Source organism: Carassius auratus, chromosome 22 (genome assembly GCF_003368295.1).
Source record: "Carassius auratus strain Wakin chromosome 22, ASM336829v1, whole genome shotgun sequence".
Taxonomy (NCBI): Eukaryota; Metazoa; Chordata; class Actinopteri; order Cypriniformes; family Cyprinidae; genus Carassius; species Carassius auratus.
In genome coordinates this window covers 8803228-8825500 of record NC_039264.1, presented here as the reverse complement: position 1 = coordinate 8825500, position 22273 = coordinate 8803228, and the positions used below count along the sequence as shown (strand labels likewise).

General features: G+C 38.9%; 1 protein-coding gene across 2 annotated transcripts in view; it reads right to left on the bottom strand.

Moving 5' to 3' along the window:
- Positions 1-2250: 2250 nt before the first annotated feature.
- Positions 2251-22273, bottom strand: part of LOC113039601 (SH2 domain-containing adapter protein F-like) — a 29458-nt gene continuing 9435 nt past the window's right edge. Inside the window, exons 5-9 of one of the 2 annotated variants that reach the window (XM_026197539.1) lie at positions 20892-21104; positions 9628-9705; positions 6886-7045; positions 6073-6192; positions 2251-3204 (exon numbers count right to left, since the gene is read on the bottom strand). In XM_026197539.1, the coding sequence (XP_026053324.1) occupies positions 3018-3204; positions 6073-6192; positions 6886-7045; positions 9628-9705; positions 20892-21104 (758 nt within the window). In that variant the 3' untranslated portion in view covers positions 2251-3017. The remainder of the gene's footprint in view (positions 3205-6072; positions 6193-6885; positions 7046-9627; positions 9706-20891; positions 21105-22273) is intronic. The other variant, XM_026197540.1, reaches the window with a different exon arrangement.

Below are 22273 nucleotides of genomic sequence, written 5' to 3'. Positions count from 1 at the left end.
CAAGACCAAGGGTATTGAACCAGGAACATTCCTGCTTGGTTTAATCACATCACATGAACACCTGAATTACTATCCTAAGACCTGGAATTCTGGGGATGATCTGTCCTTAACCTTTGAAATAGAACTGAGGATACATTCAATCCTCCCCAAGATCCCAGTCTTTTTTAATCCTTAACAATAGCCCTCAGCTGCAGCCGTATGCCAGCGGCATCTGACTGGGCTTTAGGAGATAAGCTCTCCAGGATGAGGTCTTTATCTAGGCCAGCTGCCCACAAGGGTGGGAGGAGAGTTCAAAGGTCAGATGTCAGTAAATTAACAGATGGTATAAGTTGCCAGTCCTCACCGCAATGAAATCCAGATGACATATCGCTCGAGTGCCGGTAACACGATAATGACAGCAGCTTTCTGTCAATTTTTTCCACCCTTCAGTGCACATCTGGGCCCCCTTTTCACTGTTCGGCTTTTGTCTTGAGCTTGCAGCTGAGAAAAGCCTCTCTTTGTAAAACCTAATTATTCCATGACTAGTAAGAGCCTAATTACTAGAGGAATTAGCGCAGCGCTCATTGCGAGGAAGACGTCGTAGGGCTTTTGAGGTATTGCCACGGTAGATGAGCTGCCCCTTTCAGCTGTTTAAATTTTGACCGATCTCTGGTTGCAGTCTAGCAGACACACCTGTCGAAATGGCTTTCCCTCCCAGAGTGAGTGTGCGCCTGTTTGTGCAATGTATGAGTGAGATTAATGTGTCTGTCTCCGACAATGTGATACGAGGCGCTCGAGACGCACATGTGGACATGCCTGGATGTGTGTCAGAGCAGCTGGGAACAATCGGTACAAATAGCCAACACAGAAGCTTCTAGCATTGGATGCCATCCGCTTTAGGATCAAGAGTTTTTGGGCTTGATTGAGATTGGTGTGGTTTGAGTGTGAAATTATTCCTGGCTCCGCTCTGATCGCAGGTGTCTTTTGCAGTGAGCGCATCTGATAGATTAGTACGTGCTGCCAAATATGCACAGATGCACAAAACTGAGGCATAACCTAAATTGTGATAGACATCTCGAAGCACAGTGAAATGTTATTGCATTAAAAAAAGCGTCCAAAATTTGCTTGCAAACAACCCTTAATTTCCCCCCTTTTATCTCACCATCTTCCGTTCCGAAGTTGGAGGAACGAGGACTGATCTGAACCATCTTCTCCGCCCGTCACACCAGTAATCATTCTCTGCCGTTTCATTTGGCAGTGTAATGAAAGCAATCCCAGGGCGCTTCGCTTCGGCAGAATGAAGATAATGAGGAAGTACACACACATGAACACACAAACATCACTGCTTGATTTAGGAAAACGGTCTTTGGTGGGCCACAATGGGGAAAAACAAAATGTTCACAATCGTGCTTAACATTCAGTCTTCTTAATCTTTATGTGCATGGCACATGCTCCCAGGATAAAAAAAGAAAGTGTGTAGGACCATTAACGGATCTTTCTGTCAATCTCAACACCATCTTTTTTGTCTCTTGATAATAAACAATGTGAAGCCATTAAAGTAATGTGCATGGCAAGCTACAGCAATTAAACTTACTACTAGTGCTTCCTACGATATCAGTGTCATATCTCATACACTCTCCAGCTTCCACATTCCGCACAAACACTACAACAGCACACATTTTTCGGGGTTAATGTTAGCGCGACTGACCATGTAACACTGCTGCTACTTACATGTTTTTGATAAGTTTTGTGTTTGGTCGATAAAAAAAAATTGAACGTTTACATGTCCTGACTGATGTACTGTAATTACCGCAGAGACAGCCGTTAACGATCTTTCCGTCAAGGACTACGTCACTTTCTGTAATTTTTTTTTTTATGCAACTAAGCAACTGATGGAAACTTGATCAAATAAGCCTCTTTTCATAGACTAATGGCTAGTTGACTATTAGGGGGCAGCCCTACCTACAAATCCCTTATAACTCCCTAGAAATCTCCCAATCATACAGAACTCTAGTGGCCACCCAAAACACCCTAGAAATCACCCAAACACATTAGCAATGACCTATAACACCCTAGGAACCAGCCAACCATGCAGAACACTTTAGCAACGGCCTGGAACATCTTATCATCCACTCAGAACCTACTAGCAATCAATTGGAAAACCCTGACCACAAGATAGTTTTTCGATAAAAATGAATAAATTAAAAATGGTTTATATCTCAAATTATCAACTGCCATGAAATGCAGTTTAAAGCAACAGTTGTTTACAACTAGCACTCTCTTTAGAAAGTTTATTTTATAACATGTAAATCAGTTTAAAACAGCAGCTACAGAAACACATTTTTAGCATTTTTCTGTATCGTGACCTAATATGCCAGTTACAGGAACATCTCTGCAAATGATCTTGATTCAAACATCACATCATTGATTTTTTTTTTTTTTTTTTTTTATCAGCTACTGTCCTCAACAGAAGTTGCCAACATGCACTGATCTACGACCAGCCAAAGTGGGAAAGTCTAACAAAGACTGTAAGAATTCAACATTTGTGTGTGGTCTTCTTTACTACAACCAAAAGACTTCATAAACTTTAAAGAGCAGATAGTCATAAACAGCCATGTTGAAGTGTCTTTTACAGCAGCTATAAAAATACAGAGGCCCGTGTGCTCATCCTAAGAGGCTGCTAATCGATCAATAAACATTAGCGGCGGCTAATCCACCGTCCCAGCGGAGAATAACACCGACTGAAGACAAGCAACAGGTCTGGCTGCCAGCAGTCTGGTACGGTTCACAGGAGGGGCATTCGGTGAGATGGAAAAGTGTTATTAACAAGAACGTGAAATAGCATGTGTGTAGATCTAACTGTAATTTGATCAGACATGTCCATTTTAGAAGTTGATGTCCTCCACCAGATGCTGTTGCACAATTAAAAACACAAGGGACCAAAAAGTTTGTGTAAGCTGTTGCTGATTTTGTTGAAGAACTCCTCATTTCCTGTAGGTTTCCACCGATAGCATTGAGGACTGCAGTGCTCGGACCAATCAGAGAGTCTGAACCAGCACAGGGAAGAGCAAGGACAAGTGTTCGGCTCCTTTGATGGGGAGTTTGTGTGTGGTGTAATAGTGGATCACTTCAGGGATGGTGTCGAATGGAGGGCTGTTCTGGCCCAGGATATAGCGGCCGTCTTTGGACTGGCTGAACTTCATGTGCATGAATCCCTGGCAGCTCCTGAAAAAGAACATGCAACACTGCCATTGATCTTCAGGCATGCTGGGCAACAACAGAAGCTGGAAAATGCTTTCCAAAAAGCAAAACAAATTTTAATCTCTTCTGGAAAGCTCACAAATTAATTATGCCTGAAAATCAAATAAATGCTTTCCCCAAAATACAACAGAAAAATTACTGTGGCCACACTTTATAAAATCTAAAAAACTCAGAAATTTGCTGCTTATTAATAGTTAGTAGGGTAGTTAATTAGTTAGTGAAGTTAGAGATGTAGAATATGCTCATGCAGAATATGTGTTTTATAAGCACTAGTAAACAGTCAATATGTTAATAATAGGCATGCTAATAAGCAGCCAGTTAATAGTGAGAATTGGTCCCTATACTAAAGTGTTATCCTAACTGTACTCTGTAAACCTGAAAAAAAGCTTAAAAGAAAAAAAAAATTAAACCATAATAATAATAATGCTCTATGAAGTAAATGGTAAACCTGGAAAAAAGATTTCCCACATTAAAATAAAAAATACTCTGTTCCATTTAAAAAAGCAATGTATTATCTTACCAAATAAATCATGGTAATACAAGTTTTTTTATGCTACAATACCATGCCAGTACTGTGGTATATTACAAAAACAAAAAACAAAAAAAAAACAAGCACAAAACAAAATTAACCAAAAATTATTTTAACCTGCTTTATAAAATGCACAAATTAAATATGGCTGAAAATCAAACAAATGTTTACCCAAAATAAAGTAAATAATAACTATAAAAATACTTATACTGCTCTGTTCTATGAAATTAGACTAGATAAGCAAATAAATGCTTTCCACAAAATATAACGACATGAAAATGTAAATTCTTTGTTCAATTAAACAATTAACGCAAAAAAAATATATAGTTTTTTACCCCAAATAAATTAATACTTTGATATTTAATTTTTTTTTCCATGCTAAAAACTAATCTGTGAAAATAGGGCACAATATACTGTATAATTTGAAGGAATTTTTCTGTAATTATTAATTACAGCTGTTTTACCAGTATTTTCGAATTTCACACTTCACTGCATTGTGTTCGAGTTAACTGAAATGTTTGTAAAATTAATGGATAATGTCATGTGTAACTAGCTGCCTGTACTTTTACAGATTTATTTTTTACAGTGTACTTGTATATTACCATTTTATATAAATATGCGGTCACACTTTATTTTAGGGTCCAGTTCTCACTATTAACTAACCATTAACTATGACTTTTGCCTCAATTAACTCTTTATTTGCTGCTTATTAATAGTTTATAAGGTAGTTGTTACGTTTAGGGTATTTGGCAGGATTATGGATGTCATGCATTATATGTACTTTATAAGCACTAATAAACAGCCAATATGGTAATAATAGACATTCTAATAAGCAACTAGATATTATTGTGTATTGGACCCTATACTAAAGTGTTACCGAATATGCTAATCAAACAGTGCTTTTGAATCATAATACCGGCATGCTACTTTTTTATAATTCTGCAATAGAGATGCCAGCAAACTTAACCACAGATAAATTCTGATCATTCTATCATGACTCGACAGCTTTACTATAACCTGATCCCTAGGTGGGGTTGTGAATCTGGTATTTGGGTCAGCGGTGAACAAAAGATTACCGGCGATAAATAGGACAATCTGAGTGATGGTGTAAAGAATATCATAACTTCAGCACAGTCTGGTGTGAATATTATTCTCGGCCTCCCCTTTAAGACGGCTCACCCCAAAAGGCTGGATTTCTATGTATAGAAACAGGAAGTCATTTGTTAGTTTGAAGCTGTCATAGTCTACTATACACCATTCAGCTTAAGTGTGAATGAAAACCCATGGAGGCTGAGAACATCTTTCTCGCCTCTTTCAAAATCAAGCAGTGCGTTAAAATTCAAGACTTAACGTGTTCAAGGAGCATGTCGTGTCTCTAACAAGGTATTATCTGCCAGGTACGTGACGAACCGAGTCTGGGCTGTGAATCTCAATGGCAGCTCGTTCAAAGCTCTCCACGTCGAGGCTGCAGACGGCCCACGATATGACATCAAACGGCGCCGTTCATTCGTTCCCATGGTTCTCGTACAAATGCGTTTTGAATAGAGCTTGTAAAAATCTGATTTCATGTGAACAAAGCCTCTTCTGGAGTGAGTGCTTTTGCCTGTGACTTATAAAGTGTGCTTGCAGTACTGGGTGTGTGTGATTACGGAGTGTTTGCAGGTGTGTGAAAGGCTTTCTGCAGGTCATTCATATTCATTAGCGCCGCCAGGAGAAGCTTTGTGAACTGAAGAGCTGTTCACCTGCCTGATTACAGCTCGGGGAGAATAAAAGCAGCAGAAGAAAGAGGAGGGGGATCAGGGGCTCTGGATCAAGGCGGTAATTAGAGCTGGGAGATTTGACCAGATCGTGCTGATAGCCTATCGAAAAAACAGCAGTGTGCAAATCAGACGGGGCACGTTTTGTCCAAGGAGGCAAGGGAGGAAATTCAATCAAAAACACAATTCTAAGAAAGTGTTCCATGTGATAACACCGTAAAACAACAGAAGAGCAAATATGTTGAAATTTGAGATCAAACAGCGAAACCAAATTGATAATTTAAGTAATACTGACTATAAAATGACAGCAGGTAAGTCTCCAACATGCTGTGGAGGCTAAAATAGGCAATTCTTCGCTGTAGATAAGAATGAAGAACAAAACCAACTAAGATACAGACAACTAGACACAAATGAAGCAAAACACAAGGCAATTAGCTGAAATGGGGTAATGGGGATGAGATTCGTTCACTTCATTTAATGGTAATTGTAGGAATGGAGTAATAAAAGTTTGCTTTGGCTGATGGAGGAAGAGGGGCTGTGCTGTACCTCAGAGAGAGAGAGTAGTCCAAGCGACTGGTCTCGCTGTTTCGTACCAAATAACTGCACTCCTTACAGAGGGTCAGCAGAGACTCGGCCTCGGAGCGCGAGAGAGCGCCGTGATACCATCTGCAAATCATGACAGAAGTCATTAACATATAATAGTCTTAAAGGTACAGTAACAAAAATAGCTCATTAAATTCTAACGGTCAAAGAGAATAGAAAACGTTCCTAAATCAAATCTTCAACCACACTTCAAATGTGTGGAATATGACACCTGTACATATTTAGCTAGTGAGCGTTGTGTGTTCGTGACTGTCGTGGCATGTTTTCCTGTGAGACCCCAGCTGACTAATTTGCAGCAATATTTCAGATGTACTTGACTGCACTTTCTAATGGCCCAAGCCTGCACACCGCCCACATAAATCATATTCTCATAGCCATAAAATAATAACACACTGGGTTGATGTTCCCACAGGCGCGAGACGTCACACAGAGTCCATCGTGTGCCTTGAAAATGTCAAAAATGCTAATTCTGACACTATTAATCACCCTCATGTCGTTCCAAACCTTTATGAGTTATTTTTCTCTCTGTGGAAACCAACAAAAGAAAAAGCCCATTGACTTTCATTGTACCATTGCAGCATTCTTCAAAATATCTTCCACAGAGGAAAGTATGTACATTTAGGTTTGGAACGACATGAGGGTGAGTAACTGATGACAGAATTTCAATGTAAGGTGTATTATGTGATAGCATTCTAATTGCGACCTTTTTAGCTTAGCTCTCTCGGTTCCTCTATTAGTTTTTTGTGTTGGACGTACACTTGTTTCTCCAGGGGCAGGGTGGGATCCACTCTCTCGCCGATCATTGAATGAGGTTCGCTGGGCTTGCGTAGCTTCATGCTGCCTGTGGTTGGCCTGGGACACCTCAGGCGCTCTGTGGGAGAACAGGAACGGTCCCACTCAGCACCCTCAAACTGCACTGCATGGGCACGGTGAGAGAAAATGACTTGATGTCATCAACATCAGTAGAAAAGTGATTGAAAAAGTTTTATAAACATTGTATATTAACCAGGAATGACATGACAAAACAAAACTTGTTCATGATAATCACAGATTTAGGGTTCCCATGATGAATGGTTGTGGCACAATTTGAATGCAGTTGGCAAATTGGTTTCTGTCTTGTTGCTCCAAGTTGCGCCACCTATCATTTCATACATCCAATATTAAATATCGGATACAGTGCAACACAATTTCAAGTTTTGTTGCAAAGGGTCTGAATACTTATGTACGTGTGATATTTCAGTGTTTTTTTTTTTTTTATTAATTTACAGACATTTCTCAAGTTCAGTTTTCTATTTGTCATTATGAGCTATGGAGTGTAGATAAATGAGAAAAAAAAAAAGAATTGAAACCGTTTTAGTATCAGACTGCAACATGACACAATTGAAAAATGTGAATGTGTGCAACATCATGCCTGGTTAGGACAGTTAACAATACATGTTTTGCAGACAAGGAGAAAACCAAACCAAAACATCAAAGAGTAACGCAGGGAGGGTTGTAGGAAATTAAGGTGGCACGTTTATAATGCAAACCAGGTTTCAAAGCCAGAAAACAATGTGAAAAGAGACCTGTGGATGCAGAGGAGGGGTAGAATCAAACTCAAGTATCAAACAGAGTGTGAAAACTAGGTATACACGAGTTTTCGGCACATTATCAGTTATAAACCGATAATTTTGCAAACTTGCATGTGTTTTTACATTTAGAAGGGATGCACAATATTATCATGTGATTAGATCACATACAGCAGTTTGGTCATTCTTGAAGCAAACTTTTGTCTGAAGGTGATTAGATTCTCTTTTTTTTTTTTTTTGGATCGATCAAAATTACGTGTCCATTGTACGATTGTGTTAACTGTTAATAACGCGAACAGCAGAAACAACCCCCTGCCCCCCCCGGTTCCTAATGCCAGTTCATTAAGGCCTTTTATTTATTTATTTAAAATGAATGATTTTAGTTTTTAGTCTATTAGAAATACAAAATCTGACATTTATTAATGATCGATCACAAAATGGAAATAATTATCACCTTATCTAGAATTAGCTTTTGTTTGTATATTATTTGTTTTTTTTGTGACTTTGTGACTTTTGCTGCTTTGTCATTTATATTAGCTTTTGTATTTTTACAATATTTAAATTCTGCTTTATTTTTAGTAATATTGTAACAACTTTAAGTTAACTTGTTCTAATTTTTGTTTAAAGGTGCCATAGAATGCATTGATTCAATATTTTAAATTTGAGTGTGTATGTTAAGTTGTATCTCGAAATACCTCACAGATAATTTTTTATAGCTTTTTGAAATTGCCATTTTTAGGGTATGAGCCAAAACGCGCAGTTTTTTGTTTGTCCCCTTTAAATGAATATGAACTGGTGCCCCCATATCCCTTTTCAGAAAAGTGCGAAGCTTCAAGAGTTCATGTTCATGGGCATACCGGTGATACGGTTTAACTGGTGGTGACAGTGTTACTGACCTCACATTGCTTCCAAATTCAATGTTTTACAAATGCAACTACCACATTCCTATTGATGTCATTCGTGTAGCATGTGAAGGCAGCATTAGTGAAAACAGGCAGAGACAATGCAGCTTTAGCAACATTAGCCTTACAGAGAGGCAAGAAGCTTTTTTGAAAAAACAAAATATGACGCAGGATTTTTACTTTGTCTGAAGTCTGGACGTTTGTGCACGCAGCGTTGGTATTGATCCCTCCTTCAGAAGCAGTCTTTGCACAACACCAGCTCTGAACTGGTGTAAAATGTTAGCACAAACGTATAGGACTTTTCTTTTTTTTCCCGGGACATTCCCTTCGAAAGTGAAATGTAACTACCGTGTCCTCAGCAGTCTATGAAGACTCCTAAGTTTGTTGGTGCATCCCAACACCCAACATTTTAAATGGCTCTTTGGCGCTCACAGCAGCTACAGCAAGAAAACAGTAATGGTGGACCGCTGCTTCTCACTTAGGGTTGTGTATATGCTAATAGTGCAGAGAGTGTCACAAATTCTCAGAGTATAATATCATAATAGTGAGAAATCTGGAACTACTCGTGTGGAGAGACTGATTATGATTTATTAGCCTTAGAAAACAACGAGTAGGTGGATTTTTCCTATTATAGGCTTGTTGTATACAGCTGTGTTCAAACACCTCAAAAGTTATTTTTGCATTCTATCGCACCTTTAAATTTAAAATGTTCATCTAATGTTCATATCAGTTTAATTCAGCTTTTTGTCAATTAACACAAATGATTCTGAATAGTTTTAGCTAATGATAACAACACTGATGTTTGCTAGAATTATAATATGGTGTCATCCCAAGTGAAAACACAACTGGAAGTCAGAACTGACCCCATGCAGTCATCACATGCTACTGTGATGAGAGCAGCATGAGTGGGAGAGATTTACATCAAATGGGAAGCAAACGGGAGGTTTCCAGCAAAACGGTGACTCAGCGAGCTTGACAGATACAGGACACTGGAGGGGCAGCAGTGGGGAGGAGGGGTCAAAGTTCACCTTGCTCGCCACAGATGGGCTCCTCCTCCAGCTGTCCGACCGGAGGAGGCCACGGCAGCTCGGTCAGATCTCTCATATCTATGTCGGCGAAGAGCGAGCGAGTGATGCAGACAGTGAAAGACAGAGAGAGAACGGTGAGAAACAGAGATAACTGAAAAAACAGAGACAATCCACCGATGTCAGTCTTCACACATTGCTTATCAGGCAGGAAATGCAATGTGAGCGCTGACTCAACATCTAATTACCATCCCAATCCCATAAATCTCATTACCAACACATATATACACACTCAAACAGGAGCCACTGCGATGTTTCAAAGCTAGAGATGCACCGTTTTCTGATTTTGAATTCAGAATAATGTAAAGAATTCCATGAAGAACTCAACTGATGCATGCTCCACTAAACAACAAAAATTTTAAATTGATCTTACTCCGATTATTTTAGGAATCGTTTTTAATGAACTACCCTATTCAGCTAGTTTGAATGGGTACATATTAAAAAGTAAAATTATCGGTCCAACAATTCCACATTTGTGCGTCACAATCACTTCAATCCCACCTCACACACTCACATGGGGTGCCTTGTATCACGTACAAGTGCATCACACTCTCAAACAGGATTACAAGATGAAGAATAGGCCAAAGGGAGATGTGTGACATCTTTATAAACAGACCACCATCCGACACCTCCACCCCCTCCATCGCGCCCTCTCGAAAAGAACACGACGGGGTGATGTTTGGAAAAAGAAACAGGCGGGCCCATACATCCCCCGCTGACTGGTGAATTATTGAAGAGAATGTCACAGACTCTTTCGCCCCGCTCCCGGTGCATTATTGATGCCTGGCGCGGTACAATGGTCCCATCTGGAGAACTAGAATCAGAGAGTGGCCCTGCTAATCCTCCTTCAAACCTGGCTAACCCTGTAAATAATCTTCCTAATTCCACCAATAATGCAGATGATTTCACAAATAATCCAGTGCAATTCTTAATGAACCAACTGAAGTGACCAACTATGCAGATGAGCTATACTACACTATGATACTACCTCTGGACTCTCTCTCTCTCTCTCTCTCTCTCTCTCTCTCTCTTATATATATATATATATATATATATATATATATATATATATATATGAATAATTATAATATAATTAAGCATAAAATACAAAATAACATTAATGTAAAAATAAAAAATGTTTTTGCAATGTAAATATTTTATTATGTGTTTAATAAATAGAATATATATATACAGTATATAGTGGGTATGGAAAGTATTCAGACCCCCTTAAATGTTTCACTCTTTGTTATATTGCAGCCATTTGCTAAAATCATTTAAGTTCATTTTTTTCCTCAATGTACACACAGCACCCCATGTTGACAAAAAACACGGAATTGTTGACATTTTTGCACATTTATTAAAAAAGAAAAACTGAAATATCACATGGTCCTAAGTATTCAGGCCCTTTGCTCAGTGTTTAGTAGAAGAACCCTTTTGATCTAATACAGCCATGGGTCTTTTTGGGAAAGATGCAACAAGTTTTTCACACCTGGATTTGGGGATCCTCTCCAGGTCTGTCAGGTTGGATGGTAAACGTTGGTGGACAGCCATTTTCAGGTCTCTCCAGAGATGCTCAATTGGATTTAAGTCAGGGCTCTGGCTGGGCCATTCAAGAACAGTCACTGAGTTGTTGTGAAGCCACTCCTTCATTATTTTAGCTGTGTGCTTAGGGTCATTGCCTTGTTGGAAGGTGATGCTGCCACCACCATGCTTCACTGTTGGGATTGTATTGGGCAGGTGATGAGCAGTGCCTGGTTTTCTCCACACATAGAACTTTTTGGCCTTAATTCTAAGCACTATCTTGGTCTCATCAGACCAGAGAATCCTTCAGGTGTTTTTTTTAGCAAACTCCATGGGGGCTTTCACGTGTCTTGCACTGAGGAGAGGCTTCCGTCGGGCCACTCTGTCATAAAGCATTGACTGGTGGAGGAGTGCAGTGATGGTTTACTCTCTACAACTTTCTCCCACCTGAGCCACAGTGATCTTTGGGTTCTTCTTTACCTCTCTCACCAAGGCTCTTCTCCCCCGATAGCTCAGTTTGGCCGGACGGCCAGCTCTAGGAAGGGTTCTGGTCGTCCCACACGTCTTCCATTTAAGGATTATGGAGGCCACTGTGCTCTTAGGAACCTTAAGTGCAGCAGAAATGTTTCTGTAACCTTGGGCAGATCTGTGCCTTGCCACAATTCTGTCTCTGAGCTCTTCAGGCATTACTTTGACCTCCTGATTCTCATTTGCTCTGACATGCACTGTGAGCTGTAAGGTCTTATATAGACAGGTGTGTGGCTTTCCCAATCAAGTCCAATCAGTATACTCAAACACAGCTGGACTCAAATGAAGGTGTAGAACCATCTCAAGGTTGATCAGAAGAAATGGACAGAAAACCTGAGTTACCTGAGTGTCACAGCAAAGGGTGTGAATACTTAGGACCATGTGATATTTAAGTTTTTCTTTTTAAATTAATCTGCAAAATGTCAACAATTCTGTGTTTTTCTGTCAATGTGGGGTGCTGTGTGTACATTAATGAGAGAAAAAAAAGAACTTAAATGATTTTAGGAAATGGCTGCAATATAACGGAGTAAAAAATTTTAGGGGGTCTGAATACTTTACGTACCCACAGTATAAGCAATTTATAATATAAAAATCAAGGAATATGCTTTTAAACTGTAAAATATGCTTTTAAAAGGTCACACAAAGGAAGTGTTTGGAAAAATTAATCATTGAGCGAATCTTTCGGGAGTCGTTGAACAGGTAAAAATAAATGTATATAATAAGACAATTAAAATGTTTTCTGACCTATATGTTGTGCCCAATATATTTATCGCCCAAGGTTCACACGTACTCCATCTGCAATGCATATACAGTAAGTTATGTGTACGCGGTTCAGAAGCAGCAAGAGCGCAATATTGTAACACGAAAACACATTAAAATAATACACGAGCGCGAATCTATCCGCTCGCACGTAGATTTCCTTTGCTCTGTAAACAAAACCAGACGCGCATGCTCAGATCATAGACTGTATAAGGCTCAGATACACGCTGCCTTACAACGTGCCTCCTCTCGCTCAACCTGCGTCCTGTGCACTCACAACTCTCTCTGTGCTCATGCGCAAGATATTAAATATTTTCGCACCTTTCTATTTATAACCTTTTCTGTTCTCATCTTTTACCGCATGCAGTGTGAACGTTCTGTTGCATTAACATGGGCTCGAAAAAAAAAAAAAAAAACTGTTAGACATTGTGTGAACCTGGAGTTAGGCATATGCCCAGTCTGCTCTGTTCTCGCGCTCCACTTAATGCGGGAGGTCGGGGTTGCGTAAAATCGTGCTATCAAGCGATTTAGAAATCGCCCAGACTGAAATCGCGATTTTATTTCGATTTCGATTAATTGCCTAATAGATCTACACACAAAGAGATTTACATACCATGTTCCCGGCCCTTCACTGTATGACTGTAATGCTCTACATTAACTGTCCCATCACTCCTGCGGTTCCAGCAAGCCTGTCAGACCCAGTCAGGCTGACAAAGGGCAGCGCATCAGTGCCTGTTAGCAGACCTGCAAAAACCCCACACTGAAGAGCACCAGCCACTCGCCACAAAGGTCATCTCTGGGCTACAATACATCACGCTGGGACAGATGGCCACAGCATTCGCACATCATTACTACTAAAGCACAGGGCTGTAGAGAAATGCGTCTCTGGCTAGAAATGTGCAGAGACGGCAGAATACTCCAAGTGTGAGAGCCCATCTGGAATAATGAAAGCCTCATTTGAGGATGTAATAAAAAGAAACGATATAACATCAGTGCAAAACTGTGATTAAGTCTCAATTTACACAATAGATGTTATTACCAAAGGTGCAAACAAACTCTTGTGCAAACAAATGCGCTTTATGCTTTGGTAGCATTTTATGTGAGCTGTAAAACCTCATCTGGAGGCGTTTTTTTATCTTGGCATCTGAATTCAATTAACATGTTGTGGCAGCTAACATGCACAGATTTTACTGCTAATGTGACGATTAAGACAGAATATTTTGCTGCCATTTAAAAAAATGCTATATATTATATATATATATATATATATATATATATATATATATATATATATATATATATATTTATTTTTTTTTTAATTGTTTTTTTTTTACAAAACAAGAAAGAATATTTAAAAACAGTTGTCTGCATATGCAATTTAATCTATCATAATCCATCCATCATTTATCCATCCATCCAACGTTTGTTTTTATATAAATATTGATAAATATATCATTATGCATTTTTGATAGATTTTTCAAATTTCTGTAATTTCCATTTTATTTTCTGTAATTATATAAATATTTACCTACACAATAATTACTTTTGTTCACACACACACACACATATAATTGAAATTTTAATACTTTATTTTTAAAAATAAAAAAGAGCATTTAAACAATGACAGGTTTATCGCATTGATTAATTTGACCTCGTCACCAAGTCATTGTGAATGACAAATATTTTGTACATCACCTAAATCAAGTAAAATTTGAGAAAACTGGGATAATTCTATTTATATTTACAGCACAGAGCCCGCATCAATGGTCACAATGACAAATAAAGATAATGTGCTATTTACCTCACTTATTGTTCTTGTAATTACCGGAAAACAGTACAAAGAAAATCTCATTTCTCCCCTTTCATTACATTCATCCTTTTACGCTCCACTGTCTGAGCTTTTTATCTTCTGTAAACCACTTACCGCCCCTTTTCCTCTCTCGCTTTCATTTTTCCTCCTAAGTGAGATGATATCTCCCCCCACCCATGTATCCCTCTCTCTCCTGCCTCAGTGTATTTACGCTAGAGCGAATTACCAGGACATGCCTTTTCATTACTGTCACAAAGCGAAAAAGAGAGCAAGAGAGGGAAATAAATGGATATAGGAGCCATTCTCACTTCCCCCGGGCTTGCTTACAGCCGCTTGACAGACCCGGGACATGCAAGCCACCACTTTCTCTCTCTATTTCACTCACACCAACCATGTTCCCTCAGCTGTCCTTGTAGCCAAACCAAAAGTGATCCAATGGCACTTCAGTTTGGGCCAAAACCTTCCAAGAAAAGTGTGCGAGAAGTTTTAAAGGGGACACATGCAAAATACATCAATTATATGTCCATTTTGCACAATCCTTTATTCTGTGACCATGTCAAGAACACACACAAGCATTGATGGACAAAATGACGGCCAGCTACACCAGCTTTCAACATCCTCTACTGGTGTGACTCAATGATCTACAGTCGCTGGCGTGTGGCTGAACGCATCTCTGCGGTTGATTAGCGTGGTAATGAGTGCAGAGAGGCTTGAGGGACGTGCCGAGCGGCCGTGTGGCTTAAGTGATTGTGGTAATTGAGTGGATAGTGACAGCTTTGCAATGGCCTAATTAAAACTCACTGGACTGAGGCCAAGATTTTACTGTCATAGTCACACTTTTAACAACCGAACCGAGACACAAATGGAGCTGAAATGCAAATAAAACCAAACCATCTGTTGTGAAGCCATGTCGGCGTAAAGCAAAGGAGTCTGGGATCTGTTTTATACAACATAACATGCATAATAAAAAAATCACTGCAAACAGCTGTGGAAACTTTATTTTTTACAACTTTTTTATTTTTAGTACGTGTTATTACACCTTTAAGACTAGGGATGGACGATATTATCGGTCCAATATCAGAAAATGGCCGATAATGGCTTTAATTGTAAATATCTGTCCAATATGAAAAATTATGCCGAAATGTCTTGCCGATAAGAGGAATACATTAACTCACTTGTACTCAGGGTGTGCTAGCGATTAGATCACGTCAGCATTGGGGCTCATTCTTAAAGCAGACTGCATTTAATCTGAGAATACATGTACAGAATGATGCGTTCGGTTTATGATGGAGTAAACAGTAAATGCACTTGTAGTGGCAGCAGTGGCAAACTCCCCTGGGTCCTAATGCCCATTCGATAAACAGTTTTAATTTTACCATTAAAGCTTTTCCACTGTGGCTCGCATGGCAGTAAATGCAGTCAATATAGATATTTCATAAAAACATTAAAAACAAGCAAGACTATAACATAACCCATTAAAAACAACTCACACCATGTCTACACCGGACACGAGTGGTGCGATCCAACAAAACACAACAGAACCCAGTGATGTTGACTACACTGGACATGGTGTGATGCGACACGACCCCCATCATCAGTGAACCGATGCCTCGTTCTATTTATGACGAAATGAACTGACACTACGTTCAGATGATTCTCAACTGTAGTGTGGTGACATCAAGTTTAGACGACCCAGTGGCATTTCAAGATGGAAATATAGACTAGAAAATATATTTACACTTGCTCTGTCCTATGTCCATGACACTCACTGTGGATTGCACATTTTATTCTTAACAGCTCTTAACGCCGAGTGTGCACCTGGATGGTTAGATGCATGATGGGCTAGTGTATACATATGAAAAATAAATAATTAAGGTCATTCCAGCATTAAGGTAATACTGATTATTATTATTATTTAAATCATCTCGTCTCAGTTATAAATTTGACTGGTAAATGATAAAGAACGATATCCCCTTTTGTATTGCATTGCATATCAGGAATGACAGATTAATAAAAGACTAGTGCTAGTTCTCAAGACTAAATGCTATTTGTGACTAGATGTAACTTTTGATACTTTGCGGTAAAAGTGGCTCTGATTGACTCTGCCCTATCAATGTGGCTCCCATGAAAAAAAAAAAAATAGTGAAGACCTCTGACAGTCTTACAAATGGCCTGCCATCTTGTCTTTCTGGCTTGTTGTTTCTGAGTGCACTTTAACCTCAAGGGGGAAATCCAGATCAAATCTCAGTAGGTAAAATCTGAACAAAATACAGTTAAAACTTATTGGTGATTTTTTTTTTTTTAGGCCACATCGCCCCGCCCTAGTATATGTAGTTTAAAAGTTGGATATATTAAAGCTTATCTATATGCGTGTCTGTGCATATATTTTATATTAGTGCTTTCAAATGATTAATCGTGATCAATCGTATTGAAAATAAAAGTTTTTGTTTACATAATATGTGGAAGTACTGTGTATATTTATTAGGTATATAAAGACACACACACACAGCATATATTTTGCTAACTTTTTCATGTATTTCCATGTATAGATTCATATAAATGACGTCATATATAAATATATTTTATATAAACATAACATTTTGCTTAAATGTATACATGCATGTGTGTGTATTTATATATAAATAATAAATATACACAGTAAACACACATATTATGTGTGTAAACAAAAATCTTTTATTTTGGATGCAATTAATCATTTGACAGCACTAAAAACACTACGCAAGCATGTAAAGAGCAAAGACATGACGTCTCCATTTTCACAAATGTACATTTTTGTGCAATTTTCAAAAGTTAGTGTTTTCAGGCTCCCAAGACAATGTTGTTGCGTAAATAAATGGCCAGAACGCATTTTTAGTTTTCAGTTTTTAGTTGAACACCCCTTAGAATTTGAGCACACCACTTTGGCAAATAAGAGATAATGCATTTAATGTTTTACCTATAATAACTCCGCATCTGATTGGCTGAAGCTTTTGAAATGGTCCAATCACAGACCATTTCTCAAACTAAAAACGGCTGTATATGTGCTAAAGATGCTTTAATGTGTCCTTCTGTCTCTCTGTCCCCCTCAGCTCACCCCGCTCTCAGTCCAGTCGTCTTTTTCCCTCCGTTCTCCCCCGAGTGTGATAATCACCACTGCTGGAGGGGTAGATGGGGAGGAGGTGGATGGAGATGCCCCTGCACCCCTGCGGTGGTTTATCAGCCCGAGTGTGTCAGCACTGCAGGAACACAAACCTGTCAGAGCTGAAAGGGTGAGAGAGGGAGGGAGGTTGAAGGAGAGCGGAGGTGTCAGCGTGTGACTGATTGCAGCCCTCCACTCGCAAGGCTATAGCCCCCTCCTCACCATCACCTCATCTCTCCACACAAATCTCTTCACTCGCACCAACACACACAAATGCTTTCAGCATCGCTATTCAGTGGTGGAGCTGTGCAGCTACTAGAAAATGTCTAAGAACAAATATTGGACAATTAGTTGACTAGTCGATCCTAAAAAACACTGGTTTAATTCATTATCCAGTCATCTATAAAACTGGCCTCAGTATCTCCAGCGACTTTAGGATATATTCCTTTTGACTATCAGTCTCGAGGAAGCCCTAAATAATCAGGGTCCATCAGATCAGGATCAGATGCAATTTTTATAGCTCACACAATATGCAATCATGACATTTATTAACCCTTTTCTTTATTTCTGTGCTACAAAAGCAGGTCGTCACATCAGCAGCTACCACGGGCCCCTTGAGCTCACTTTCTGTCTCTCAGCTAAAAATACAGCGTGCTTCTGCGGCAGGAACGCACTGCAGTTTTGATGTTGGGAAGTGCTGTGCTCATGCATGGCACTGCTGACCACTGGTTCTGCTGTCCTGAAGCCCAGACATGCTGAGAAAGTCCTTAATTAATGGAAAACAGTGTGTGTTTGTGTGTTGGGAGGTGTGCGGGGTGAGCCAGGCAGGGGATGATTTATTCCAGTGTCACCTTGACCCCTGACGCAGAGATACAGTTCAATTAAACAGGATTGGCCCCATGGCACTGCTTTCATCTACTGCCTAAGAGTTCTGCAAAACACTCACACACAGGGCCACATTCACTGGATCCAATAACATCCATATGGGGCGCTTTTCACATCCATCTGCCACCAAAAACCAAAAATGCTAATGACCCAAACCAAAATATTCCAAAGAACGCAATGAAACATAAATGAAGTAAGAAGAATTGATTTTCTTCTGTGGTTCCGTTCAAGGCTTCTGTTTCCAAAACGCTTTCAATCATTATCCAGAGATCTATAAAACTGGCCTCAGATCAGTGGTAGAACATGAAACAGAATCAACATGAAACAGCATTCGCAACTGTTGTACTTCCATAATGTAGCGCGTTTGCAAGTGAAATACGATATTCAGCGATTTAATCAGATTGATTTTCCTTTGCGCCCTTTTTCTGCTGCAGGCAACAATGAAAAATACTTTCCCACTGAATCCTTCACCTCAAATTTTGCAGTTACTGTATGTTGGATGCATCCATTGGATGGTGCTGTGGAGACGTGCCAACCATATACTTAGTCATTTCCAGGAATTTCTTTTTTTTTTTTTTTTTTTTTTTTTTAAGTACTACATAAAATTTACTTTGATGCAACTTTTAAGCCTTTTTAAAATACATATTTTATTACATTTTTATTAAGAAATGTCATTTAAAAACACTTACCGTAATCTCACCTGTTTAAAAAAAAAAAAAAAAATGAATAAATGGATGAACACGCATTCATTATTAATGTACTTTTAGACAGTTCTTATTACTTTATTTTATATTATGTAATTATTTTTTATATTATTTTATTTTAATTTTTTTATTAGGACATGCTGCTCAATTTTTTTTTAATTTATAAATTACTTTTAAATTACTTAAATTACTTTTAAGCATTTAATTTAATATTTTATTTATTACTTGATTTTATTTAAAAATGTAAAATAATCTTTCACCTAAATCTACTGTTGCAAACAAATCTTTTGGATGTCACTGTGGAGATTTTTTTTTCATTTACTTTGTTAAACTTTAACTCTATTTTTAAATTCCTTTTTTTCCCTTTACATTTTTAAATTAATATACAACTATGCATATTTTATTTACAATTTTAATTTAAAGGAACATCAGTAGGGTAAATTAATAAATAAAATAAAAAATAAAAAATATATATATATATATATAAAAAAAAAGTGAAATATAATGATATGCGTACAACAAGGTAGCCCAATAACCCAAACGACGTAACAGGCAACGCCCCTGACACCCCCGAAGAAGAAAAAAACACCAACTTATATGTTTATGTTATGCTACTCAGTCAGGCGCTCGCTCACTCAGCACGCGCTGAAGGCTCGTCGCAAAATAGCCAATGCGTTTAACAGACTAGAAATAGAAGATCCTCCAATAACCAACAGGTCTGGTGTTTGGGTGCACTTTGGATTCCCTGTAAGCTATAATGGTGATGGCAAGAGAGTGGTGGATAAAAAAACAACAACGGTATGTCGCATCTGCTACATGACAATAGGGTACACCAGCGGGAAAAAAAGAAAAGAAAAAAAAAACACCAGCGGGAATACTTGAAACATGTCAACTCATTTACGCCGACATCACCTTATTGTGTCAGTATCTGGGAAAAGACGGAAAAAAGGAGAAACATACACGCAACAAACTATCCCCGCAGCATTTAGACCGACATTTCCAACTGATTCAAACAGGGCAAAAGACATCACCGCGGTGATCGGTAGGCTACATTTACGGTATAGCCGCGGATATGAGACCTTAGTATTTACCATTCATTCAGTCATCACCATTATAGCTTACAGGGAATCCAAAGTGCACCCAAACACCAGACCTGTTGGTTTATTGGAGGATCTTCTATTTCTGGTCTGTTTCTTCTTTATTGGAGGATCTTCTATTTCTTTCACATGCATTAGACATTTTGCAACGAGCCTTCAGCGCGTGCTGAGTGAGCGAGCGCCTTCGGGGCCGTTCACATATCGCGCCTAAAAACGCGTGGAAAACGCTAGGCGCGTCTTTCTCCTCCTTTCCAAAGTGCTCGGGCAGAAGCACCCCTGAGGCGTCTGCCTTTGCTAAGCAACAATGACGCGCTCTCTCCATGAAGACGCGGAAATTTCAGCAAAGGATAAATGGATTTGCAGCACTAAAAATCGCTTGCATTAGCTCTGCTGCTAAATTTATTTCAAAATTGCAATCCATATACAACTATGATCAGCTGATCCTTCATCTTGGCTGAGCTTTCAACGTTGTTACGGGAAAGGATGAAGCTGATTGGTTAGTTCTTGTCACACGACCCGCGGTGTGCTTGCGGCATTCTGAAAAGTTGAGATGTTTTTACATTTTGCTGTATCTAAAACATACCGAACCGTGACATCAGTGTATCGTATCGAACCATGAATTTTGTGAACCGTTACACCCCTAATATATATATATATATACACATTTTAATAAAAAAACTTAGTTGTCTGAATGGACAACTTTAAATTTCTCCCCCTCAAACGATGCATAAAACCATGCAAGTTAAGGTGGCTAGTCGTTTTACCAGCAAAAGCCTTGGAGATGTGTTCCTTCTTCCACTCCCACGGTTGGTCGTATTCGTCAGCGGGCCTGTCGTCGTCCTGTGGCAGCCTGCTCTCTCTCCCTTCCTCAGGCAGATCCGGCTGCCCTGGGACACGCTCCTCATATGGGGTGTCATAGAGCTGGACCTCCCCTCGCCCCCATCCTCCTGCTCCACCACCAGCTCTCCTCTGCAGCTCTGAAACACCAAACAAACCAGTTATAAAATTCCCAAATGAAATGTTAGAAAGACATCCAAAATGTAGATGTAGGTTTTTCATCAGAACGGATTTGGAGAAGTTTAGCATTACATCACTTGCTCATCAATGAATCCTCTGCAGTGGATGGATGCCGTCAGAAATTAAATGAGAGTGCAAACAGCTGATAAACACATCACAATAATCCACAAGTAATCAACACCACTCCAGTTCATTAAAAGATGTTTTTTAAGTAACAACTCAGTGAACCAGACTTTGTGCTGATAGTCCAACATCTGGCTGTAAGATTATGGTCATAACAGTTGGGTTAGAAAGGTGATCCAGTCATCTTCTAGAAGTTTCATTGTGGCATGTGTTCATTAAAACAGTGTGAGACAGGCTGCACTGTTAAATCAAGACACAATAAATCGATATATTCCCTGGGCTCCACAGCTGGGCTCCCTCGCCTGGGCCACATTAATTATGAAAATGTCTGGTGAAGAGTGGCGGCGTATGACAAATTGTGTTTGCACAGCTTGCCGGCATCATACAGGAGGGCTTAACAAAGAGAGAAAGAAATGTGAGTGTGTGAATATATATGCGTGTGTGCGTGTGTGAGTGTGTGTGTGCAGACCCAGTCCAATCTCAAGGACTGGGAAATCTCATCTCTCCTGATGGGCATTTTCATTTCCATTATCATACCTCTCGAATGACAAGCACCAAACAACAGGATGTCTGAATGACCTTCAAGAGCTTTTCAGCAAAAATAACAGCCGGTTAAAAGCTTATATGAAAAGAACTGCAAATACAAAATGTTTTGAAAAATATCATGCTGTCCTTTTTTGCCTAAGTTTGTTTGCTAAACTTTTGACTTGAATCAGAGTGAACTAGTGAGATGTCGGTATTAAAATTCGGGCTGATCCCAATAAAATTCTGGCCAATACCGATAAACCGATAATTATTTATCCGATAACATTAAAATTAAAAAAATCTATTTTTTAAATTAAACAAAACACTACTAACAAAATTATATCATTGTAAATGCTAATTAATTACAGAAACAGGGTTACTATTGTTAGCTAAAACTAAAATAATTGAAAAATATTTTATGTAATAAAAAAAATACATTTCACCTTGCCAACTAGCTGAAATAAAACAAGTACTAAAATAA